At 44.1% G+C, this 27,398-nt stretch overlaps 1 protein-coding gene across 3 annotated transcripts in view; it reads right to left on the minus strand.

Annotated features, from left to right (window-relative positions):
- Positions 1-27,398, minus strand: part of ASTN1 (astrotactin 1) — an 842,387-nt gene that overhangs the window by 72,016 nt on the left and 742,973 nt on the right. For all 3 annotated transcript variants that reach the window (XM_068239640.1, XM_068239639.1, XM_068239641.1), the window contains one exon: positions 15,987-16,258. In XM_068239640.1, the coding sequence (XP_068095741.1) occupies positions 15,987-16,258 (272 nt within the window). The remainder of the gene's footprint in view (positions 1-15,986; positions 16,259-27,398) is intronic.

Consider the following 27,398-nt stretch of genomic DNA (forward strand, 5'->3'; position numbering starts at 1 on the left):
ACATGTTATTCCCCATCCGAGTCGCAGAAACTCAGAGGGAGAAGTAATTTGGCGTGCGGCAATTGCCAGAACCCAGAATTACCCTTACATGCCACACACACGATAGCATTAGTGCTATAGCAGCGCTCAGCTACGCAGCGCTGAGCGCTGAAACCACTTGCTTCATAATAGATCACTCTCTAATCGGATTTGTTCAGAGAGGGATCCATCTGATGGTTGATCTGGAGGCCATCTATTAGTGTATGGCCACTTTATAGCTAGTTCCTCCTTTTTCAAAGAATAATAAAACATTTAAACTTTGCACAACCTCAACTTTGTTTATGAAAAAAACACACAAAAAAACCCATTGAGAAATGGCGTCTGATAGTAAACAGTGCTATGAGAGATACACATTGTTATAATAAAGCTGCAGTGCTGGCAACAAACCGATAAGCCATTCAAGCAATGGAAGGAGGTGGGCTGTGTCAGGTGATCTGCTTTGTGCTAGGGAAGGAACTCCCACTCTACTGGCAATAAAGAGCTACTGGATGAAGCCTGCAATTCAATATATTTATTCAAAAAGTACAGACTTGCAACACACAAAACTTTGTCCCTTACTAATTTATGTAAATTTACAATCATATACACTACAAATAATGGGAGGCAAAACTAGGTGTGATGATTTGCTCAGCTGCCTGTGCAGGCAGGCAGCTTTTTGACCATTGTGTAGGTTTGCATGCTGCAGGACTCTGGAAAGAAGAGCTTCTGTCAGTTTTGCAGCTTGTGCTTGCTGAGGAATTTGCATACGTTGTCATGCAAATTGCCTGGCCACATTCATTGGAGGCGTGTACTATAAGTACTATGTGTTTCCCACAATGCTTGGCTGTTCATATGGATTCCTTCCTGTGAAACACTCTGGAGAGTGTCAGCCATGCTCTTTGTTTGAAGTTCAGCTTAGAGTAATTCCTGGAAAACTGCACTAGGCAGGTTTCCTTAGTGCAGTTAGGATTGCTTATCTGTTTGTTTGTTCTGTTGCCATTGTCCTGTCCCAACGGTGGTCGACAGGAAATGGTTCTGATCTCTGTTCTTGGAGTATAGCTAGTGCAGCGGTTGCTACCAGCTATCTCTTCTGATCTGTCTCATTGGATCGCGCTAGCCACTTTTCATTAGCGCTGTGGATCCTTCTGTTCTGTCTCATTGGATCGCGCTAGCCACTTTTCGCTAGCGCTGTGGATCCTTCTGTTCTGTCTCCTTGGATCGCGCTAGCCACTTTTCGCTAGCGCTGTGGATCCTTCTGTTCTGTCTACCGGGATCGCGCTAGCCACTTTCCGCTAGTGCTGTGGATCCTTCTGTTCTGCTACTCTGTACCTGGATCGCGCTAGTCACTTTCGCTAGTGCTGTGGATCCTATCTCCCGCCTGTTCCTGTTTTCGTGTGTCTGTCTTGTCTGCTACGAGCGCTTGCTGGAGGCTCGGTGAGGTAACCGTTGAGCAAGCGCTCGCGTCCTCTGTTTCATGTTTGTCTGTCAATGGTTAGTTAGGCGTGCTTGTCTCTATTGTGCTTATCACGTGGAGACCGCGCAAAACCACGTGCACTGTTGCGAATGAGTGCGGTGTCCGCGGTTAGCTAGCGTTTGTTGTTTTCCGTATCTCCTCATTGTATTATTTGCTGTGCCTTTGCTAACCTCGTATTCTGTTCTGATCTGCCTTGTGTCACGTCTGGCGATCGCACCTCTCGCGATCGCGTTCCTGTTTCATATCTGCTGTTGTGTGTGCACTGTCGCGGGGTGGTGACTAGGTTGGCGCACACACATACAACCTGTCCCTTTGCTCGTCTCATTCGCAATCGCCTCTCTTGCGATTGCGTTCTGCGCTTCGTACAATTCCTGTCTGGCATTTGTGGAGGTACGGAGGATTGGTTCCTCTGCACTCCCCGGCGCCATCTGCCGACGGGAATTTTCCCTCTACGGGTGCGTAGCACCTTTTGCTGGGTGCCTGCAGATATACGCTTGTGGAGGATTTCCGCCGTGTCAGCGCACGCGTTGTGCGCTGGTCACGGAGAAAGTTCCACAATCGTTACAGTATGAACAGCCCAACCCAAAACCCCAGTGTAGACGGAAATTCCGATTTGTACGATTTTGTCGAGTTTGGGTCCTGTGTCTTTAAGAGCTTTAAAAGGCTTAATTCAGAGACCAAGGCGGAATTTCTTTCTGAATGTGTGAGGTTTTGCCTGAATCCCACCTTTCAGATTTCTGATCCGTCCACGTCGGCTCTTCTGTTTGCCTATGTGCTCTTAAAAGACGATTTGTTCACCTGGGCGTATGATCTGTTAAAAATCAATTCTTGGAATGGTAATCTGTATCAGTTGCTTGCAGTGATATTCTCTCACTGGTTTAAACTGCCTGGCTTACCACCTGCTCTGATTGAGTGTGTAGCTGCTGATAAGTCAGCTGATCTTTCCCTTCCATGCAAAACTTTTCAGTATGACAATCAGTTCAATGTGTCTGTTGCCACTTCAGGTTTTAAACAGCAGACATGCAAAGTGGCTAAAAAGAGAAAAACTAAAAAACGCAAGCATCGGAATAAAACACTCCCTATTGATGTTTGTAATGATGTTGTTCCGTCTCCGGCTTTTTTGCCTCAATCCAAAGCTCATGTGGATCCTGCTATAGGTAGGATCGCACACTATATTAAAGCAGTTAAAAAATCTGTTCTTGTTCCTGAACTCCACCCCTATGGAGATTATTTGGATACTGGCCTGTTTGAACCCCCATTTGCTTCCTGGGATATTGGGGCCTTGCTGGAAGAATTCGATTTTGATTGGAAAGCCTTTTGCGATTTTTACATCGCAAAAAGCGAAAATGTCTTGAATGCTTGTCTCGATTCAATGTACCTTCTGATTGATTCCGATTAATGTGACAAGGATGATGTGGATCTGGTGATCTATGTATGGCAAACGATTTTGGATGAGTTGCACACACACCAACCAATTGATTCCAATAAAGAGACATCGTTGTCGGATGATTGTTCCTGCCTTTCTGGGGTAAAGCATGAGAGTCTTGACTTTGTGCAATCTGAAATGAATGAGTGTGCCGCTGTGGTTGATTCCTGTGCGAATCCTGAAGGATTCTCTCCTGACAGTGTGCAGTTTGAATCTGTGCGATCTGATGCCTGTTTCTCGGATGTTCCTGCAGATTGTGATCGGCATGAGTCTGCCGGTTTCCTCAAGGATGTGTGGGATCCTTTGTCATTTAGTAACAGATCTTTGAGATCTTCCGTCTGTGACCCTGCTTTGGGGAAAAGTTCTCGACTATGCAGCGTCAAAAGTAAAATTAATATGCCTAATAAAGTTTATCCTGTTGATGTCACTATTTCTTCTGCAAATTAGTCTCTGTCTCACCCTGTTCACACCTGTAAGGGCCCGTTGCCTGGGGACAGTTGCTCCAGCGTTTCGGTCCTAGATGCCTTGCAGTCTGCTCCGCAGATCGCGGAGGTTTGCGCTATAGAAGCGTCAGTTTCACAACCTAAAGTGAATTTTGATTCGCAGGTGTTGCGTTCTGATTCCTCGGATTCGACATTGTTAGCCGAATCTAAGAGTGAGACAGCGCTTCGGTTTTGCGAATCTGATGCTGAACCCTCTTTGCCTTATTCAGAGACGCTTTCTCTGAAGCTGCCCTGTACCATGAATAAAAACATGTTTTCCTTTCACACTGACGTTTGTGAGCCCCTTTCTTGCTCTGAGGGAAGTTCTGACTCTCCACCCTGTACTCTGGATGAGTCAATATTGTCTTGTAAAATATCTCCTGCCCTGCCCCTAGAGGCTCGTCTAGGTATTGCTGCTATTTTTACCTGATTTTCTGCAGTTTTGGAGTTGCAAGCTAGTTTGACTGCTACACAGAATTTTGGGTGCAGTGAGATTGAAGTTAGGGAGTCAGTGTGTGTTCCAATAAATATACCTGTACATTCCCCTCATGATGATGAGATCCAGTCTCAGTTTGTGGTGGAACCTTCCCTGGGACATCTGCCCTGTTCACAAAATAAAGTTCCAGTTTTGCCCTGTAACATGGATAGTACAGAATCCTTCTTAGAAAACTTGAAAAATGATGTTCTGGAGGTCTCCGAGTTCCTCCCAAAGGGTGCAGAACTTGTAGGAGATGTCTCCTGCCCCCCAAGTCCTTCTGAGGTGTTGCCCTCTTCCGTAGGCATTGCTGCCTTGCTGGCTACCTTTTCAGCTCTGGTGGAGCTTCAGTCATGTGTAGTCAATGATGATATTGCAGTCACAGAAATTTCCAAATTTGAATCCGAGTCTTCTTTTGAAAGTCCAGTGCTTGAGACCATTGCTCGTGATGATTCTCTGCCCGGTCCTGGTTTTGGTTTCCTCGTGTCGGACTCTGAGGTTGGCAGTTCCCCAACATGTCCTGAGGTTTCTCCTGTGCTGGTGTACCCCAATGTGCTCTGTGACCCAGAAAGCCCAAGTGTGCCTCGGTTACCAGCATACTAAGATGCTTCCTCGGTGGAGACATGTTCTGATTTAGCCTGCCTGCTTGCATGCCCAGAAGTGGTCCCTGAAAGTCTTGATCTTGATGGGTGTCCTCGTAATTCTGAGTCTGGAATTGTCATTGGTTCCATAGGGGTTCTTGATAGTTCTCCATGTGAGCCTGGTGATTGTTCTGCCCTCTTGGGATCTCTGTGGAGCTTCAAAAGGTTCTGGGAGATTCTGGGAGAAATTTTGCTTGGTACCCTGGATAAGATCAACGGTGGCTTTTGTGTTGTAAGGGACACTTCAAACAGGTTTTGTGGCAGATTTGGTATTTTCGGACGCTCCTTGGAAGGTGGTGGGTATTGTCTGGAGGGTTTCGGTGGCTTCTTCTCTGGTATCCACAGTCCTGATGGGTGTTACGCTGAGACTTGTAGTGCTGATGGGCATGTTTCGGTGGCTTCTGTTTCCGATGAGGTCGGTTTCGGGTGGACTGACTCTGGAATTGGACCTTGTCGGGCTGTCCCGACCTTCATGAGTCTTCAGTTTGAGTCTGTTGCTAATAGCACTTTTGAGGGTCGTCTGGAATTCGACCCTGGAGGGGGGTGGGGTACTGTGATGATTTTCTCAGCTGCCTGTGCAGGCAGGCAGCTTTTTGACCATTGTGTAGGTTTGCATGCTGCAGGACTCTGGAAAGAAGAGCTTCTGTCAGTTTTGCAGCTTGTGCTTGCTGAGGAATTTGCATACGTTGTCATGCAAATTGCCTGGCCACATTCATTGGAGGTGTGTACTATAAGTACTATGTGTTTCCCACAATGCTTGGCTTTTCATATGGATTCCTTCCTGTGAAACACTCTGGAGAGTGTCAGCCATGCTCTTTGTTTGAAGTTCAGCTTAGAGTAATTCCTGGAAAACTGCTCTAGGCAGGTTTCCTTAGTGCAGTTAGGATTGCTTATCTGTTTGTTTGTTTGTTCTGTTGCCATTGTCCTGTCCCAACGGTGGTCGACAGGAAATGGTTCTGATCTCTGTTCTTGGAGTATAGCTGGTGCAGCGGTTGCTACCAGCTATCTCTTCTGATCTGTCTCATTGGATCGTGCTAGCCACTTTTCGCTAGCGCTGTGGATCCTTCTGTTCTGTCTCATTGGATTGCGCTAGCCACTTTTCGCTAGCGCTGTGGATCCTTCTGTTCTGTCTCCTTGGATCGCGCTAGCCACTTTTCGCTAGCGCTGTGGATCCTTCTGTTCTGTCTACCGGGATCGCGCTAGCCACTTTCCGCTAGTGCTGTGGATCCTTCTGTTCTGCTACTCTGTACCTGGATTGCGCTAGTCACTTTCGCTAGTGCTGTGGATCCTATCTCCCGCCTGTTCCTGTTTTCGTGTGTCTGTCTTGTCTGCTACGAGCGCTTGCTGGAGGCTCGGTGAGGTAACCGTTGAGCAAGCGCTCGCGTCCTCTGTTTCATGTTTGTCTGTCAATGGTTAGTTAGGCGTGCTTGTCTCTATTGTGCTTATCACATGGAGACCGCGCATAACCATGTGCACTGTTGCGAATGAGTGCGGTGTCCGCGGTTAGCTAGCGTTTGTTGTTTTCCGTATCTCCTCATTGTATTATTTGCTGTGCCTTTGCTAACCTCATATTCTGTTCTGATCTGCCTTGTGTCACGTCTGGCGATCGCACCTCTCGTGATCGCGTTCCTGTTTCATATCTGCTGTTGTGTGTGCACTGTCGCGGGGTGGCGACTAGGTTGGCGCACACACATACAACCTGTCCCTTTGCTCGTCTCATTCGCAATTGCCTCTCTTGCGATTGCGTTCTGCGCTTCGTACAATTCCTGTCTGGCATTTGTGGAGGTACGGAGGATTGGTTCCTCTGCACTCCCCGGCGCCATCTGCCGACGGGAATTTTCCCTCTACGGGTGCGTAGCACCTTTTGCTGGGTACCTGCAGATATACGCTTGTGGAGGATTTCCGCCGTGTCAGCGCACGCGTTGTGCGCTGGTCACGGAGAAAGTTCCACAATCGTTACACTAGGGTTGTAAACTGTGCTAACACAGGCCAAGCAATGGATGTAGTATACAGGTGGCCATACGATCCCTCTCTGATCAGATTCGATCAGAGAGGGATCTATCTTTTGGTCGAATCTGATGGCAAATCGACCAGTGTATGGCCACCTTTAGTCTCATGTCCTGTAGCTGTACCTGGATCTGCAAGTGTAGTACTTGGCTTACCAAAGTTTAATGATCTGGCACCAACCTTAGGAAATAGTTGTTTTACCACAAAATGCTTTGTCTCATATCAACATCAATACATTTTGTGGCCGATGAGCCTGCTTGATTTTTCTGCTTGTTCTCTCCATTTCACAGTTTAAAATATTCTATCACATTAAACTGCTCCAGAACCATATTTGTTACTAATAACATATACCTTTAGGAAGTCTCCAGTGTTTTATTATCTTCCGTCCATAGAATTACCTTTTTCCTGGGTTGCAACCATCCATCTGTAATCCACACCTCCAATACTGGGATCGGGTAATCTCCCCAACTGCATCAGCAATGGTTGCCTTAGTGGTAACCCTTATACCATTCCCAAACCCTATGAACTACTGTATATACCCCTTAAACTGTCACCTATTTCCTCCCCATGCCTATAATACCACAGCCACCCCTTCCCATGCTAACACTAAAGTTTTGCTTTGACATGCGAAATGTATATTGGTCCTGCCAATAACGATTTTTTGGGATTTGGATTTGGTAACCTGTATTTTTGAGCGTAATGGTACTCATCTATACCACCCTTTTCAACATACCGTGTTTCCCTTAAAATAAGACCTACCCTGAAAATAAGCAATAGTGTGACTTTTTCTGTATTTTTCCAGATGCTCATAATATAAGCCCTACACCAAACATAAGCCCTATGTTTTTATATTAAGATATATTAGAGCGTTGCTGCTGCTTCTGCAGAAGATCAGTTAAAATGTGCCTGGCTGTGATCAGACCTGTGTGAGATATTCCATCCATGTGGCACCCCTAATCAGGGCCGGCCCTAGACTTTTTGCCGCCTGAGGCAAACTTAGAAAAAATTGTCGCCGCCCCCCCCCCCAAGCCGTGGGTGTGGGGGCCGCCGAGCTGGAGGGGTAGCGGGCAGGAAGGGGGTATTGGGCCCAGCGGTGGGGAGGGGGGTCGGACCCCCCCTCCCTCGCCTGGGTCCCCCGATCTGCGCTTCCCCTCCAGCTTTAAATTGTTACGCAGCTGCTGATAGTAAGAGGGACGGGCGGGGATCACTCACCTCTTCCGATTCCAGCGTGCGCTCCACTGACGTCACTTCCTGCAACCCCGCCCACTTACAATACAGTGGGCGGCGTTGCAGGAAGTGAGGTCAGTGGAGCCCACGCTGGAACGTGGAAGAGGTGAGTGATCCCCGCCCGTCCCTCTTACTATCGGCAGCTGCGTAACAATTTAAAGCTGGAGGGGAAGCGAAGATCGGGGGACCCAGGCGAGGGAGGGGGGGGGGGGGGTCCGACCCCCCCTCCCCACCACTGGGCCCAATACCCCCTTCCTGCCCGCTACCCCTCCAGCCCCCCCGCACCCACAGATGGGCGGTTTCCGCCCCCCAACAAGTGCCTCCTGAGGCAAAAGTTTCACCCCGCCTCATGAGCGGGCCGGCCCTGCCCCTAATTGTTTTCTTTCCTTGGTGGAGGGTCTGTCCTGTGGCATGCTTTTGCCAAGTAATTTTTTATGTGTGCATATACAGTCTGATAATAATAATTATCGTTACTTAAAATTCTGATAGTCTACTATTCTCCCGTGTAACCTCTACTTTTATGTTTAGTAAAATGGGCAAAAGGAAAAGTGATAAAATATCATTTAATTTACTGATATTTTCCTACTTCATTCATATGGTAAAATATCAGTAATATTTACCAATATTTAGCAATGACCTACTGCCTAACCTTAACTCACCCAGTGGTGCCTAACTTTACCCCCCCAGTGGTGTCTAACCTTAACCCTCCCTGATGGTCCCCAACCTCCTTAACCCCTCCTGGTGGTGTCTAACCTTAACTCCCCCTGGTGGTCCCCCCAAACTTAACCCCCCCCCCCCCCTCGGTGGTGCCTAACCTTAACCCTCCCCGGTGGTGCGCAGTCTTAACCTCCCCCGTTGGTGTCTAACTTTAACCCCCCTGGTGGTGTCTAACCTTAACTCCCCCTGGTGGTCCCCAACCTTAGCCCCCCCCCACCCATGAAACCTAACCTTAATACTCCCTGGTGGTGCCTAACCTTAACACCCCCCTCCCCTTCCCCCAGTGGTGTCTAACCTTACCAACCCCTCCCTTTCCCCAGTGGTGTCTAACCTTAACACCCCCTGGTGGTGCCTAATTGTAACTTTCAAATGATAATTGAGGAGACACAAAGCGTAAAAATAAGCTTTTTTTAAATATAAGTTTAAAAGTTTAAGCGTGTTTTTGAAAAACAATCATTTGTAGCATAGTTGAAAATCGCGGAAGCAGCTCATTGTGGTACAAAAAGTTGAAAGGTAAGCAATTTTTTTTCTAAAACTAGATAGGGAACAGTTTTAGATTTGATTATACAGTTTTAGAAATGATTATTTGTTAAAAAAAATGGGTTAGATTGTTCATGAAAAAATATAAGACATCCCCTGAAAATAAAACCTAGGTTATATTTTAAAGCAAAAATTAATATAAGACCATGGAAATCGGGTATTACATAGGTATTACATACTTCAGCTCTTAATTTTACTGAGTAAATTATTAAACTATTTTAGGCTATTTTGGCCTTCATCCGTGCAAGAAACTGTACAATGCAGGCTATAGGGGTGCTATAAACCAGTGATAGCAGGTATGACTACTAGTAGTCTATAGTACTGAATCTATTTAAGGTACAACAAGCTTAGGATGTTATATCATCATGTTATATCATCATGCCTACAACACTCTTTCTCCACAACTATCTCTCGTCAGTCCCAACAGACTCCAAATATCAGCCAAGCCCTGACTTTTTGGCCATGTTCTGTCCTCTGCATTGGTGCAGAGGTTAGAGAGAGTATACCACAGGTGAGTGAGCATGAATGCATTTTAATATTACGGAAGGAATGAGGGCCTGCTAAGACTTGCAGGAGTCCCACTCCCAGCATGGCTGGATTTCAGGAAAGGCCACAAAGGTCCAGACCTTGGGCAGCAGCTGCTTAAAGTGAACCACAGACGAAGCACCCTCATGTATTTTACCATATATATCAGTGGGAACATTAGAGAAAACACCTACCCTGCTCTCTGTTTCATTTTTCACTTCTCAGCCTGCTTGTTATCAGCCCTGATAAAATCCGTGACTGAGCATTCAGTCTGGCTTTGCTCAGGAGTCATTATAGCTAAGTCTGCCTTCTCTGATGTCTTTTCAAGCCCAAGCCGGCCCCCTTCTGGCTCTGCTATAATGACTCTGCTACAATGATGGCTGAGCAAAGCCAGACTCAGTGCTCAGTCGGGGATTTTATCAGGGCTGATAACAGGCATGCTGAGCAGTGAAGAATGCAACAGAGAGCAGGGTAGGTGTTCTCTGTAATGTTCCCACTGATATATATAGGGTAAAATACATGAGGGTGTTTCTTCTCTGGTTCCCTTTAAGGAGGCGGCAGGATATTAACCACTTAATGACAAGCTGACTTGAGCCTCTTGATGGCTACAGGACGTTTTTATAAGTCAGACAGTGCTGCTGCCACTGTGCGCAATCCCGTGCGTGCACGTGCATTCCTGTGCACGTGCGTGTGAAAATAGTGAAAAAAAAAAAACACCAAAGAAAAATACACCTTTATTTCCAAATACTATATTGTCACTTTGTACTAGGGACATAATTAAAATCTTGTGATAACGACGACAAATAGGCAGATAAGATGTGTGGGTTTTATGCACAGTAGCAGTGTTTATATTAAAACTATAGGGGATGAAATTGGAGAAATAGTGTATTTTTTCATTTTTTCCTTGTTTTTCCCTTTTAAATGCATAGAAAATAAAGCCATTACTGAAAATAAATATCAACCCCAAAAAGCCCAATTGGTGGTGAAAAAACAAGAAATAGATCATTGCATTGTGATTAGTAGTGATTAAGCTATTGGCAAATGAAAGGGATGAAAGGTGAAAATCGCTCTTGTCCGTTAGGGTAAAAACGCCTTTGGCGTGAAGTGGTTAAAGAAAGTAATTACTGAATATGGAAGAAAAGCCTGCAAATTAAAAAATGAGGCTGACAATAAAAGCAACATAAGGAACATATTCCTTTATCTCCTTGCTGCAAACTCATTTTATAGTCTACTCTTTTTTGTTAAAACTATTTTCTCGCATATACAGTTATGTAACCTTAGTATAGGCCAGCTTGTAAGAAAAGAACTGTTGTCAAGGTGAAGGCATTAAGTGATCCTTACATGTTTTTTACTGCCTGTACTGACTGCTTTTATTTTGTTTTTTCTTTTTTTGTACACTTGATGATTGGAGTTTAATTTAAATGCTTATGTGCCTTTACACTTGTCCTCTCATTGTGATATATTCATCTTACTCTAAGCTTTTTGTGTACCGAGCATGCTGCTATGATTATTCTGTGCTATTATCTTTTTTTATCATGCAACATTTTATGGCTATGCTAGTTTTTCTTTTAATCGTGTATGCATTTTATATCGCCACATGAACTCTGCTGTTATAGTGTTTACAGCCTTTTCTTATACGCATTCCATCATTTTATATCTTGGACGTTCGTGTATGGTTATAATCATATGTCTTTATGTCATGCTTCAATTTCTCTTCAAGTGCAGCCAATCATGTAAAATTATGTATAAAATAACATCCTTTTGTGTTCTAGCTTGTGTTATGAGTCTAACATTGATAATATTTTTAACCATTCATTTTCTAGTCCTTATTATTCACATTAATTGTCCATACTGTATTTTTCTGCTAGCGGCTGAGCCAGTATCTTCCTCCTGGTGATGATATGCACAGTGCTTGAGTATGAAGGGTGCGTATTTCACTAATCCCTGCGTCACTTTTCTACCTGGCAAATTGAAGTAACATGTCTGGCCACCTTCCTGCACAGAGTTACCCATCTGCCCACAAGCTCAAGGCAGCAGAATATATGTGATTGTGGGCAATGTGCTGAGATGTCATGGTTGATGCAGAAAAGGCGGGTAATAGTACACACCGTGCGGCAATGTTACCGGACTGTACTGAACCTAGTAACACGCGCTGCGCCGACAGTGTGACAAGCGCTACCATAGCAACACGCATAAACAGTGTACACACAGTACGGCAGTAGTGTAGCGCATGCTGTGCTACTCCTCTACTCCGTGTACACGGTTTACGCGCATTGCTATGGTAACACCCATCACGCTACCAGGGCAACTAGCGTTACTAGGTTCAGTACAGGTCGGTAACATTGCCATACTGACCTTTTCTGCAACAACTCTTTGATGTCTACAGCTCCTTCCTCATCAGGAAGAATGAAAAGTGTACAACCAGCAGTGTAAAAGTGGCCATACACTGGTCGATTTTTTTCATCGATACCTGGCCTATTAAATCATTGGATCAGATCTGCTAGAATGATTCTCTAATGATTCTGCTACAAACGATTCTCGAACGATAAATTTTTACCCAAAATCGATTGATTTGGCTGATCTTGTTGGTTGGTAGATTTAGCTCAATTGGCAGTGGGTCAGGAGGTGGAGGTGATTTTACCATGAGTGATGTGCGGTGTACGCAACAAAGCTTACACTCACCTGTCTGCTGGCGCATGTCCTCTCTCCACTGCTGGGGCGCTCCCCCGTCTTTTCACTCCCAGTGCCCCTGGCACTGGAGGCCACTATTGGTCACGTAAGGCTCCTGCCACTGTGCCTCTAGTGTTTGGCCTCTAGCACTTGTTACAGAGCACCGGAAGAGAAGAGACAAGGAGGAGAGCCTGACAGCGAAGAGATGACAGGTGAGTGTAAGCTTTTCTGCTTAGACTCTGCGCCTGTCCCTCCCACATCTACAAAACACTATCACTCTTGAAAAGAAGCACCTAGCCCTACCTGCAAAAATCTCACAAAAAAATCCACCACCACTTTCTCATGCCATGCAGACAAGTGCATGAAGCCAGAGAGTAATGCTTGCTCCAGTGTGGTGTATCTCCTCCATGCATCACAGCTGCACACACTCTGCTGCCATCCTCTGGCTCCCGATCACATGCCTTACATGACAAGGAGCCGGCGAATAACAGCAGAGAGAGGGTGCAGCTGTGAAGCATGGAGGCGATCCACAGTGCCGGAGCAGGTTTTTATTGCTCCCGATCCCTGCACTACTGTAAGGATCCCTCCTGTAGCGTATTCTGTCCGTTGCAGTGGAGCTGCAAACGGACAGTTCTGGCTTATCTGCTTGTATTCGGTTGTGCATTCTTCGCAATAAGTCTCATTGTCATTTGCAATCGCTCTGCAGTTCTGGGCAGCTCAGGATGCTGTCATCATTCCACCAATTGCTTGTTGCAGCTGAGCTGCGGCCGGATAGCCCTGGATTTCCTGCATGCATGTTGTTACATAATACTGCATGTATTTCTTATAGGGGTCCTTTGCATTCACAGCCAGCTAGCAAATAGTAATCAAGCCAGCTCAGGATTGAGTGATTACCATTCAGCTGTGTGGAGATTTGCATACCTGCATCCATTGGCTGATGCCAGCATAAAAGTCTGCCTCCCATTTCATACCCCGCCCGTCATAGCGGTCAGTACGCTGATCTACTGGGCACCTTGTTACTCTGTATAGTTCTGTTATTGTAGTTCTATGCGACCTTATTACTTGTGCTTTAGCTAGTTCTTGATAAATATATATGCAGACTTGCTAATATATATTTATCCGTTAGTTGAGCCGTTTGTTATTTTTCTTATTATTGTGTATTGCCTAATTCCATGCTTGATGGACGTGCGCTGCATATGCGGTGGATCAGTGAAGTCCATTATCCAGATAGCTTGGATTCTGCCATCACCACGTTGGTGACTGTAGTATTCCTGCTACTCTAGTTTCTGGGAACGTAACTATAGGCTGCAGTTGCTATTAGTTATGTTCTATCCTGTAGTCTTGCCTGGGTGGATGCTTGCTGGTGACTGTTGTTAGCCAGCTTGCTCTACTTCTGTGGACGTGACTGTGAGCTGCGGTTGCTACTAGTTACACTCCAACCTATAGTCCTGTCTTCTACCTGTCTGAATGCTTGTTATCGCTAAGGCAGCACAGTGCGAACTAAGGCAGCGAAACATCGCACTGCGTTGCCATTGTGTTTTATTTGTAGCGATATCGGAAGCCCAGAGCTGCAGTTGCTCTGGGCAGTCTGTGTAACTTCTTCCATTATCCAGCTCTTAGCCTTGTTGCGCTGGGTGGTCAGAAAGTATGACCCCCCCCCCCCAGCATTACAACTACTCTGCATGCGAGTGAGGAGAGGGGAGAGGGAAGAGGGTCCCACATCTGCTGGAACCATCGCGGGGGCAGGGGCTACTGTTACGCCCTGTGATAAGCTATACAGCAACCAAGTGTTGTTGCCCAAACATTGCAGCTGACTCCAAATAGCGTCTTTTTGACAATGTTGATCACTAAATCTATGGTGGAGCCTAACTGAACCTGGGTTTAAAGCTTGCCTTGCTTTGAGGTTTTGGTACCTGCACTTAAAGAGGAACTGTAGTGAAAATAACATAATGCATAAAATTAATTATTTTTTACAATATACATTTATAGATTATTTAGTCAGTGTTTGGCCATTGTAAAATCTTTCCTCTCCCCCTGATCTATATTCTGAAACTTATCACTAGTGTTGACATCTTTAGTTCAGCCAAGTGATCTGTGCGAAATGTTTGTTACTGAGAGTTCTATGCGCAGAGGGAGATACTGCTTGCTTGGCAGTTGGAAAAAGCTATTATTTCCCACAATGCAATGAGATTCACAGACAGCAAACTCTCAGTACCATGGTCATGACATCACACTGTGGGAGTGGTTTCACCACAATATCAGCCATACAGAACCCCCGATGATCCATTTGAGAATAGGTGTACAGTATATTTCTTGTGGTAAACCGATAGCAGCTATTGATTGGGATGAGGTTTAATCCTAAGTTAAAGTTCCTCTTTAACATGCACTGTCACTTTCTAGATGCTGCTGACACGTTTTCTTTGTAAGATACAAGTGTCAATGCGGAATTCTGCTGTGTCTCTTAGATGTGACACTTTACAGTTACAAACAGGCAGATAGGTGAAGACATAACCAAATATTTCCACACAGAATCTAGCACTTCATACAAAACATGTCAATCTGCATTGTCACAGCGATTCACACACAAATTAGAAATATCTCATTAAATGAAAATGTTATTAATCACTCTGTTTGTCAATGCTTGTATTTAGTAAGAATAGTTTCATGCAGTGTTGATGTCATATGGCCATGCAGAAATCCTAACATGATAGAGATAGGAAACCTTCCATTGCTTATATTTATTTGAGTTGATATTTTCCTAGCATGTTTGTCCCTGGGCTGAATATTTATGGTATAAGTGCCCTGGAACAAGCATATAGGAAAGGAGGACTTTTTGGGTAACTTGCCACAATCATCATGATGTCTGGGAAACGAATAATGAGCATTAAGTGACTGCACAATATACTCTGTACAGCGCTGCGGAAGATGTCCGTGCTATATAAATACTAAATAATAATAATAATAATTGACTTAGCTACGGTGGGCTGCTTCATAGCTCTCTGCCTATATAGAGGCATCCATCTTCTCTTGCTAGGTGCCACAGAATTACGGTCTGAAAAAGATATAGCACCTATCCTGGCTGGAAGATGTAATCGCATCAGTGAACTACATCTCCCAGCATGCATCATGGCTGCTGGGGACAATGCGGATATTGTTGTTAAGCTGCGGCACCAAGCTAGAGAAGATGGAGGCTTCCATTTAGGGTGGGGGCTTAGGTAAGTAGGTAAATCAGGGCCGGGCCGAGGCATAGGCTGGAGAGGCTCCAGCCTCAGGGCGCAGTGTAGGAGGGGGCGCAGAATTCATTCAGTTGTCATTCCTAATTGTGTTTGAAGCAGAAAGAAATAAGAAAAGGGGATACATGGCAGTGACTGCAAGCCAGATAACTAGATATTAAGGTGTTGGGGAGGTTGTGGGCCCTGTGGCGCCTCCTAGTCTAATAGCAATCAGTGTTTGATGGCTCGGGTGGCAGGGATGGAGGGGCGCACTTTGGTGTCTCAGCCTTGGGTGCTGGAGGACCTTGTCCCGGCTCTGAGGTAAATGCTTGCTGCTGAAAAACCCACACAGTTTACAAACCTAACTTAGGGGCGGGTTCATTTAATTAGATTGATACCCTTTTTTACACTTACTCATTTAACTCACACGTCCAGTATCTGTTCGTATCTTTATTTCATAAACACTCTCTTCTTGTAGTTAAGGTGAAAAATAAGTAAAGTGAGGTAATTCAAGAGATAAAATGTATGAATGAACTCCTTTCCTTCAATGCTTTCATGTAAGTAAAGCCTACCTGTTGGGTGGCATTGTTGTTTGTGACCAGATCGTATATGGGCAAGGCTTTTGTGACTTCCAGAAGAACAGGTTCCGGTGGAGCGTCGGGGCTGGAAGTGACGTGGCAGAGTTGACAGTAGGAGGAGCAGCGACCATGGCTCTGGCATTCCATCCGCAGGCCTTGTACAAGCCGCCTGGTACCGGTGTCTAGCAGACTGTTGATGTATTCAGGGAAGGTCAGCACTTTTGGTTCTTTCTCTCGCTCCTCCGATTCATCTGAAGGGGTGTTTCCTGTAGATACAAATTTACTTGGATTTATGTTTGGAATAGCACACAATCCCTGAAGTGATGGAATTATTGCTTGAATCTTTGAAGTGGTATGAAACTCAGCATTTCCTCGTTGCTCTGAAAGATTATTTACAGTATAATATCTACTACAACGAAAAAAAAAAACAACTGTGGCAGAACAGCATTTAAGCAGTTAAACACAGGACTTTGTTCTTCAGTGGAAAGCTCCTTACTTCAGTGAGCAGATTCTGGCTGCATCCGAAGAGGCGATAACATTAGCTTTTGTTTACATTCCTTAGTCAGATACATTTAGTAAACATTAACAAACTGATGAAACTGAGCTCTACTGAGCAGAGAAGCAGAAAGAGCTGAGAAGTGATCACTAGACTCATTTTAATAAAATGCAATGGCAACTTTCAGAGCAGATAAACTGTACTTTGGGAATTTGTAGGTTGTAGGCAGACAATATTACTTCTGCACAAAAGCCAATATGATAACTGCATGGGTAATAAAAAGTAGGCAAACACATTTTTATTGAATGTTATGTCAGAGTTTATCCCACTTGAACAGGATTATACAATCAAGATTTTATACAGTAGTATATGACTATCTTAGATTCTACTAGTTTACCCAGCAAATAAGATCCGTAATGAGATGGCACTATGCTCTAATTACTTCATCCAAAACTCCAGCCTACATGTCATTGGCTCTTTGAACTGACAGGAGGAACTTGCACTCAGGTGTAAGCCAGTACCAGGATTTTTGTCTGTGTAAAATATTTAATTGACACATGAAGGAAAAATGTCTGTTTGATAAAGAACTTTAATCCAACAGATGAGTTACCAACAGCACAATCAATTCTGCAACTCCAACTACTGTGGGATGGCAGTGAAAAAAATCTAGATAAAAGAGGAACGCTCAGTCATGATCTGACAAAGGTCTAGCAATGCCAAAATGTGTAATGGCATCCCCAGCATGTTGAGAGGTGCCATGCTTCACCCCAGCCTGTCTGGTACGGATTTCCCTGCTCTTGACATCCACGTTGCTGGGCCGGCCACAGTGTTCTCAGAAGAAGGAAGTGATTTGTGGCCCAAATTTTATGCTCCGAATAGACCACTGTCCATAAGAGCAATTTTATTGGTTAATTTAATACTAAAAAAGATAACACACAATTGAGCACTCTTCTTTTATCTAGATTCTTTGCCAGCTCCAACTGGAAACTCAGTATAGAATCTAGGTTCTCATTCAACACGTGGTACGGCTACCCCAGAGGGTCATTTAATGGACTTTAACCACTTAAGCCTACCGGAAGAGGGGTAGGAATATTACACAGTAAGGGCAAAGGTGATGTCACTGGCTCAGATATAACAAACTGTGTTAATATGCTGTATAATAAATGTGTGAAATGATCTATATCTGATTTACCTAATATCTACTCTCCTTTCATATTCTCTCAGTTTTTATTAAAAGATGCACAGGATCAGACACTAATCTCGAATAATGATTTGAAATAACACTAAAATAAAATATCGTTTTTAGAACTAATTAGAGTTTGAGGAGTTCACATATTTCTCATCTCGTTATAACAAGTTGGAGGAACAAAAAGTTACACATGCAAATAATCCGCTGATGCAACAGTCACAGATGAGCTGGAGACAGATGTACAATATGGGGGGTTTATATTTTAGGAAGTGCCTGTGCGGGAAACAGTAGAAGTGAGATGTCTCACTGCTGGATACCAGGACTCAGCCAGCTCTGACACCTTAACAGCATGCAGGCAAAAATCACCGCAAGTCTGCAGAAAGCAACACTCTTCATGTTGTTACGCTCTAAGCTGCGTGCCTTTTTTTAATGTACAAAAAGAACAGATGACACAAAAGAACAGAAGAGATATCGCATTTATCAATTTCCTGTATCTGTATAACGCTGCTGACATATTACACAATACTTTACAGATTGCATGGAGCCATTCGCAACTTTCCCCAATGCCAATGAAGCAAACAATAAGGGCCTATTTCCACTTGTGCGGAATCCGCAGCGATTTCCTGCAGTGATAGGAGCAAGAAAACGCTGCCTATTCTTCCAATAGCATTGCTTTCCGAATCGCATGTCTACTTGTTTTGGGCGGCATCAAGGCCAGATTTCTGGAAAGGCCACCAAAACCCGGGCCTTGGGTGGCAGCTGGCCATGGGGTGGTTGGGCATGGAAGAGAAATTGCTGCATATGGAAGAAGAGGCTGCAAATGGAATACAGAGGTTGTGTGTCCTGACATAGGACAGGTAATGTATCAATGCATTCACAAGGGGGCTACATTTATACACAAGGGGGACAGCACCGGGGAATTCGTTGTGTTTGTTGCTAGTTCTGATATTGCTTGCCATTACCACTGCACACCTGATCTACCACAACGACCCGACATCTTGCAGCATGTCCGATCAATAGATGCAACCAATTTCTGCCCAAAATTGGTTGCATCGTTGATCGACATGCTCTTGGGGGCACTGATTTTCTTCTGATAACCCGCCAAGTCAAGTAGTGTATGACCAAGACGAGTAGTGTATGACCAAGTCAAGTAGTGCATGACCAAGTCGAGTAGTGTATGAACAAGTCGAATAATGTATTACAAAGACGAGTAGTGTATGACCAAGTCGAATAGTGTATGACCAACCAAGTTGAATAGTGTATGACCAAGATGAGTAGTGTATGACCAAGATGAGTAGTGTATGGCCAAGTCGAATAGTGTATAACCAAGTCAAGTAGTGTATGACCAAGTTGAGTAGTGTATGATCAAGACTAGTAGTGTATGACCAAGATGAGTAGTGTATGACCAAGTTGAATAGTGTATGATCAAGACTAGTAGTGTATGACCAAGATGAGTAGTGTTTGACCAAGTCGAAGTGTATGACCAAGACGAGTAGTGTATGAACAAGTCAAGTAGTGCATGACCAAGTCGAGTAGTGTATGACCAAGATGAGTAGTGTATGACCAAGATGAGTAGTGTATGGCCAAGTCGAATAGTGTATAACCAAGTCGAGTAGTGTATGACCAAGTCGAGTAGTGTGTGACCAAGTCAAAATAGTCTATGACCAAGACGAGTAGTGTATAACCATGTTGAATAGTGTATGACCAAGACTAGTACTGTATGACCAAGATGAGTAGTGTATGACCAAGTCGAAGTGTATGACCAAGACGAGTAGTGTATGAACAAGTCAAGTAGTGCATGACCAAGTCGAGTAGTGTATGACCAAGATGAGTAGTGTATGACCAAGATGAGTAGTGTATGGCCAAGTCGAATAGTGTATAACCAAGTCGAGTAGTGTATGACCTAGTCGAGTAGTGTATGACCAAGTCGAAATAGTCTATGACCAAGACGAGTTGTGTATAACCAAGTTGAATAGTGTATGACCAAGACTAGTAGTGTATGACCAAGATGAGTAGTGTATGACCAAGTCAAAGTGTATGACCAAGTCGAAGTGTATGACCAAGACGAGTAGTGTATGAACAAGTCAAGTTGTGCATGACCAAGTCGAGTAGTGTATGACCAAATCGAATAATGTATGACAAAGACAAGTAGTGTATGACTAAGACGAGAAGTGTATGACTAAGTCGAATAGTGTATTACCAAGACGAGTAGTGCATGACCAAGTCGAGTAGTGGATGACCAAGTCGAGTAGTGGATGACCAAGTCGAGTAGTGCATGACCAACTCAAGTAATGTATGACCAAGTCGAGTAGTGTATTGCCTCCCTTTACTAAATAAAGTGAGATTATTTCATGAGATCAGTTTTGTAAATAACCTCCCTTATTTGTTTATCTCATGCATTATCCTTCCAGTTGAAGTAACAAATAGGTAAGGTGAAGTAATTGATTAAATCAGTTTTGTGAAACCACCATTATATCTATCCACCTTTTCCAAGGCAGTATATAGTATGTGTATTCAATATATGTCTAAATTAAAGCCATTGGGAATCATTTTTTTTAAATAACATGGATGTGTTGCAAATTTAAAATATTTTTTCGCAGCTCCCCCCCCTGGATCGGTAAATATTGGCCCAGATCGATGGTTTATAATTCCAAGCCGACCTTTGGCTTTGTCTTTCGGGTTGGCAGTCTCTTCCTTTCTCATGCCTCTTACTCTCAAGCTCCGATAAAATAGCGCGAGAGAAAGAGATTTTGGGTGCGCGGCCATGAGCGCTGCCTGTATCGTCACTGAGCGTGCTCTGTGATAGCAGGGAGCCGCGCATCAGGATCTGGCTGCAGCGATGCTCGCTCTTGGAGTAAGAGCAGGGGAGCCGCGCATCATTGTGAACGCGACTCAGAAAGGTGGAGAAAGGGGAGGAGATGGCCGCGTATCACGGAGGAGTGACAGAGCAGGGGAAATAAGCTCTGCCTCCTCTCTCGTGTTGAAATATTCAACGAACTGGTCAAATTAAAAAAACAGGGATTTTGGGGGTCAGGCTGCAGAAAGAGCAGTGAAATAGGCACAGAGCATGAGAGGACAATGAGGTAAGTGGTCCTCTATAGTAAAACCCTTAAAAAAAAAACGTTCCCATTCACATCAAGCCTTGTGACCCTCTAGTGTGCAATACCGGCACTGCAAGCTATTCTTCCAATCTGTTTAATTCCAAAAGAGTTTTACTACTGAGGCAGCACTTAACTGTCATGTCATTCAGTATTACAGCTTTATCATATTTCTCAGCAAAGCTTCCTCCAGCTTATGGTGAAGTTCCTGAAATAAATGAGAGCAGTTCCATTTGTCAGACTACTTCAGCTCGGTTCCATGTTCCGGGTGAATTTACTGCCACTGCTAATAAAGAGCAGATATGTCTTGTGAGCAGCTGCTTGATATGCATTGGAAGCTGCCTTTTAGTCTTTCAATAGTGGCAGTGTAAACAGTGTACCCTCTGAGGTTTATCCAAAAGAATGTTTACAATAGAGGCAGACAGAGCATTGTCAATGCTGCCGCATCATCTGATAGCAGGATTAATGAGATAGGGCATTTGAGATAGAGCTAAGAACAGACAATTCCGGTGTGACAGCCATTCCAGAATTACTGACTCCCGCAACATGATTCATAGAGCTATCTACAGCACTAGCCAAGATTTGTTCGATGCTGGTTTTACATAATCTACAGTAAAAAAAATCAGCGTTTGTACACAGAGTTGTTACGGCTTACAAACCAAAAGATAGATTGTGTAAAATGATCAATAATGGTGGCCATACCAAGCGACTTGGCGGCCTATTGACCATAGGATTCAATTATTTTACTCGGATGAAAATCGGTGCCACCAAGTTCATGCCCGATCAACAATGCGACTAATTTAGGAGCAAAATTCGGTGAGCGATATCCGGATGAGTAACGAACTCAACAAAACCTTCGGCGCTGTCCCTCCTAATGTGCAATGTACCCCCAGGTGTTCAATACACTATACATTAGCTGTCCGTGGCTGCTGATTGTCCTTCGCTGGCACCGGGCGCTGTCCACGTGGCCGATTCCGGAACAATTTCTGCATGAAATTGATTGGTAATCGCCCTGTGGTGTATGGGCAGCCAACAGATCTCTCTCTAATCAGATTCGATTAGAGAGAGATTTGTCTCTTGGTCGAATCTGCCCATCATCACTAGATATATGGCTACCTTAAAAGATCATTTCACAATCTATCTTTCAAAGTATCAACGCAATGTAATGTGAATGTGTTTAAAAGACCACGGACAATATGCAAAACATTCAGATTATTAAATGATGGTGGATCTAGGTGAAGCGCCGTCGAATTCTTGGACACACAGCTTGATAATCGTTCGTAGCTCTGTACGCATCGCTGACTATTAACAAGTAACTACCATAGTGTTCTGTCATGACTGTCGTTCCAAATGCATTACAATCGGTACAGATTGTTCATTTATTCTTTATCTACTGCATGATATCTGAAGGATGAGTCGTTCATTGTTCATTTCATATGATGATTTTTGCCCCCTGTGTGTCTGAACTTTATGGTAGCCACACACATACTTCACAAAAGTACATCATGGCAATTTTACCATAATTTCCGACAGTAAGGTAGCATGTGTTGCCCAGTTAGCATGACCTGCGTTACCTAGGTAATCAGTGCTTTGCCAGGGCACTGTGCACTATATTACCTAGCGTGGGCCACACTGATAGCAAAATGAGTACTATCTGTCAGAAGTACCAGAAAAGTTGCTGTGCGCTCCCTGTGCATGCTATTTTTTCCGACATCCAGCAAATACACACCATAGATTGCAACCTGATGTGGCAAAATAATCGATTCTTCTCTGATCGGAGTATCATCAGAGAGGGATTGGAGGAGGGAGGAGTTTTTTATATAGCAGTGGGACTGGAAAGAGTGGCTGAGTTAGGGAATGGCTACCCGGGACTGACGCCTAGTCCCACTTGTGAGCCACTTACCAATCTGCCTCCAAGTGTTGTTTTTATAGTGACTTTGTGCAATAAATACTGCTTGGTTTTACATTATTGAAAGCCATTTATAGTTTTTGAGAATACTGGACTCGTTTGGTTGATATCAAGCAGAGGAGGAGGAGACTTGCCAGAGAGGTGACGGGGGAGCTTACATTCCGAAGGCGTGACTAGGTCTGTCAGAACTTAGGAGCTAGTGAGTCATTAACAAGAGTAAAAGAACCCGACCAGCAGTATTTGACTTGCTCACGTGGTGTTTTTTGGTGGATGAGATTTTGCGAGTGACTTTTGCGGTTTAGAGGATTCATCTCAGCCTAAATACATTCATTCATTTTAGCACCAGCAAACTGTAGTCACTTGCCTACTTTGTCTATCGGTAAACCTGACCCTTATCAAACTATTTTATCTTCCTTCCAACCCACCCACTTGATGTAAGAGTGTAAAGGGTGCCCTACAAAATACCTTGTTGCCAGATAAATTTCAATAGAAACAATGCTAATTCTAATAGAGGTGATGCATGCCCAATATTTGAATCAACTCCTGCTTATACACTAGGTGCAATAAACGTTCTCTTTTCTCTCACTTTGTACAGCGCCACGGAATATGTTGGCGCTTTATAAATCAATAATAATAATAATAATAATAATAATGAGATGAGTTTTCATCTTATCTAACAAAAAGCCTTTTTTTAGTTCCTAGCAAGTAAAAAGTAGTGTTGATGTTCTCATTCACAACCGAACACTACACTTCAGTACCATTCAGCACTGGACCCATGGACAGGGTCGGAGGAGTTCACTTAAAGGATACCTTAGCGCAACATAAAATTAAAAAGTTGTGACGTCACAACTACATAGTGTGCCTGCTCAGAGCACTCATGGCCACGGGTGTGCGAACAAGGATGGGAGTCGCCTAACAGCGCTTGCCGCAACCACCCACCAGGAAGTAGATTCAGGGGGGTCATTAGGCTGTTCCGGAGGGGGATGGAGGAGAACGGGGGGAGTGGTGGAGATCTCACTAAACATGCCTGCATCCCCTGTTTTTAATTTTATGTTGCACTAAGGTATCCTTTAAACCTGGTACATCCATCCAATTTTGATTGGCTAATCATTGGCAAATGTTACACTACCATGTAGTTTGAAATCTTACCTACATAATCTTTTCATAGCATTCAAAATCTGTTGGCTACATTGGCATAATATATGGCGGTGGCAAAATTGGCCAGCCATTTGCCAACCAAAATTTAATGTGTGCACGTTCTAACGCCAACTCTAGCGAAAAGAGCTAATAGGAGTATAAGAAAAGTGATAAACTATTGTGTTAAGAATAATTTACAATATTTTTAGTCCTTTTTGCTTCATGGGGGCAGAAAAGGAGTTTTATTTATAAAGTTTACAATCTTGTGAAAGTTTAAAACATTGAGGCCTACAGGGTTAATTTGCTCTGTTTGTTGAGAACTTGAGTAATCAGGCAAACTTGGAGTAAATATTTATAGCATCTCTGGAATTGATTGGCATATCAGAAAATATGGGATTATATCAGAATATAGTGAAAACTGATGAATTAGTGACCTTTTAGAAGCTTATGCCATTTTCTGATACATAAGGGTTGGAAACTTTTAATCACCACAGAATAGACAACTTCCAAAAATGTTTAAAAGATCTACTCCCGGTTTGTACTTTTGTTTTCCAACTCTTGCAAATCAAGTCCAATCTATTTTTCAAAAACCACAAATTACATCCGCTACCTCAAAACACTGTAAATCTCCCATGATGCCGAGCATCTGAATGAGAGAGGAGTGGAGTTGAAGCGTTGCCACCATCACACTCTGCTCAGCTCCTCAACCCTCTAAGGGGAGATCTGAGACTTGGGAACTCAGTTTGAGGCCGGAACAAATTCTCCAAGGAGAAAACATGAATCTCCAGGCTGACAGAAACTCTGCTGAGAACCAATTTTATGGAAACCACCGTGATCCTGGTGCGACTCATGTTTATAAAATACTCGTAGAACTCGAGGTAAAAAGTGAAAAGTATTTTTTGCCTGGAATTCTGCCAGGAATTACATTTAATTAGAACTACATTACATAAGCTGTGTCTTGCGGATGCTTAGGACATCTACATGTGTAAGTACATGCGTGACAACCTCTCTTTATCCTCGTGGATGAACATAGCTGTCATTCGGCAAAATGCAGCCAAGCTCGCTAATGAGCATTAGCATGCACAGAGGCATATACCTGTGCATTGCTTGACAGCTGATGCCCATTTTGTTATAGCCCATGCTGGGTGTGAGTGACAGCTCCAGAAGATCCAAAGAGCAAATACAACTTGTCACCCATACAGAATAGGCCTACATATAGCGATGAGCTATGCTGCGCCTCTCTGACTTTCCTGCATGAGCCTTAAAGTGAACCTAAACCGAGTAAAATGATTTAAAATAAACACATGATGTACCTGCAAAAGAGTATTACATACTTACCTTACCGTCAGCAGGGATGGATTTCTGGAAAGGTCACAAAGGCCCGGGCCTTGGAAGGCTGCAGCCCAAGAGGGCAACTGAACATGAAAGAGGAGTTGCTGCATATAAACAAGGCTGAAAATTGGCAGCAACACATGGAAACTGATGCACAAGGAATCTGTTAAGGAAAGAGAGGGGCTACAGTACATGGATGATACACATGGAAGAGGGGGCTGCACAGGAAATGGGAGGGGCACTGCTGCATATAAAAGGGGCACAACAACATACTTGGCCTAGGAGCACAAAAAGTATAAATCTGGCCTTGGCCGTCAGTTCCTCTCAGAAGCTCACCATTTACTTCTTACAACGATTCCTTCCAGTTCTGACAATATTTTGTCAGAACTGAAATATATCAGTTGCTGTCAGTTATATATCAGCTGCTGTCAGTTATAACTGAAAAGACAGCTGATGAATGAGCAAGGTAATGTTCATGTTTCCCTATGGCTCAAGTGGGTGATATTGTAGTTTAACAGTGTGCTGACCAGGAAGCTGTTATGGGGTATTGGCCATTTTCAAAATGGAGGATGGAGAATTCCATTGATCACAGTGGACAAACAGGATGCAAGAGAGGAGAAAGACAGTGACGTAGCTAAGGAGCTGTGGGCCCCGATGCAAGTTTTACAATGGGGCCCCCCAAGCACTCTATACATAACAATTGATACGGCGCACCAAAACCTGCCAATGGCAACTACAGTGTCAGACGTGCAAGAAGGGGATGGGGAACAGTTTCATAATGATTACCACTATTCAAAGTATCTATAGAAGTGATTATTATGAGCACAGGACCAATAGAGAGCTAATACTGTAGTTGAAGGAGGGCCCTTTGGGGCCCCTCTGGCCCAAGGGCCCCGATGCGGTCGCTACCTCTGCAACCCCTATTGCTACGCCCCTGGAGAAAGAGATTGAGGAGCAAGATCTCTGGGAGGTGAGTGTGACCTGTGTATGTTTATTTTGACTTTTAATTTTCAGTTCAGATTTGCTTTAATAATTGCTAGTACTGCAACCATACTCGGCCTAGGTGGAAAAATGTGGCGTCCTATTTACATTTAGCACATAAGTTCTATTTTTTCCTGCACTAATATGAAGAGATGAAGGTTTAGCATCTTTTGACCTGAAATGTCTCTGTTTTCCTGCATTTTCCCGCCTGATATCTGCAGGCTACGACCACTGTTAGGATTGCAATTATGACTGTCCCAATTGCTGCTAGTCATTATAGATAAGGAGGATTCGAGTGAACAAAGAGATATGTATCTTCAGAAGCCTCGAAGAAGAACAGAAGTGACAATTAAAGCCCCAGAATATACCCAACAATTTGATGTTTCCTAAAGAATCAGTGTGCGCTTCAGTGGTGGAAAACTGTGATATTTGCCCAGAAAAAAACAGAATAGTCTGCTTTGTCTTTTTTTCTGCTTTTTTTCTGTATAAATAGAAACTAGTTTTGTCCCGTATAATGGTGATTCATTTATTTAACTTTTGTACAGATATATTGAGGCAAAAGGAGGACGACGTTCATCCATGTCTTACTGTACTGAGATAACCTCACCGGTAATCATACCAGCAGAGGTTTCCTATAAGTGGTTTTGCTCCATGCAATGGCGTACCAAGGGAATTTGACACCCGGTGCTGATTTACAGCACTCCACCTCCTACTCTGCATGCACAAGTGTCCTGCACTAACTGCTTCTCTACCTGCACAGGTGCCCTGCACTCAACCTCCTACTCTGCATGCACAAGTGTCCTGCACTAACTGCTTCTCTACCTGCACAGGTGCCCTGCACTCCACCTCCTACTCTGCACACACAAGTGTCCTGCACTAACTGCTTCTCTACCTGCACAGGTGCCCTGCACTCAACCTCCTACTCTGCATGCACAAGTGTCCTGCACTAACTGCTTCTCTACCTGCACAGGTGCCCTGCACTCCACCTCCTACTCTGCATACACAAGTGTCCTGCACTAACTGCTTCTCTACCTGCACAGGTGCTCTGCACTCCACCTCCTACTCTGCATACACAAGTGTCCTGCACTAACTGCTTCTCTACCTGCACAGGTGCTCTGCACTCCACCTCCTACTCTGCATGCACAAGTGTCCTGCACTAACTGCTTCTCTACCTGCACAGGTGCTCTGCACTCCACCTCCTACTCTGCATGCACAAGTGTCCTGCACTAACTGCTTCTCTACCTGCACAGGTGCTCTGCACTCA

This window comes from Hyperolius riggenbachi, chromosome 6 (assembly GCF_040937935.1).
Source record: "Hyperolius riggenbachi isolate aHypRig1 chromosome 6, aHypRig1.pri, whole genome shotgun sequence".
NCBI classification, from domain to species: Eukaryota; Metazoa; Chordata; class Amphibia; order Anura; family Hyperoliidae; genus Hyperolius; species Hyperolius riggenbachi.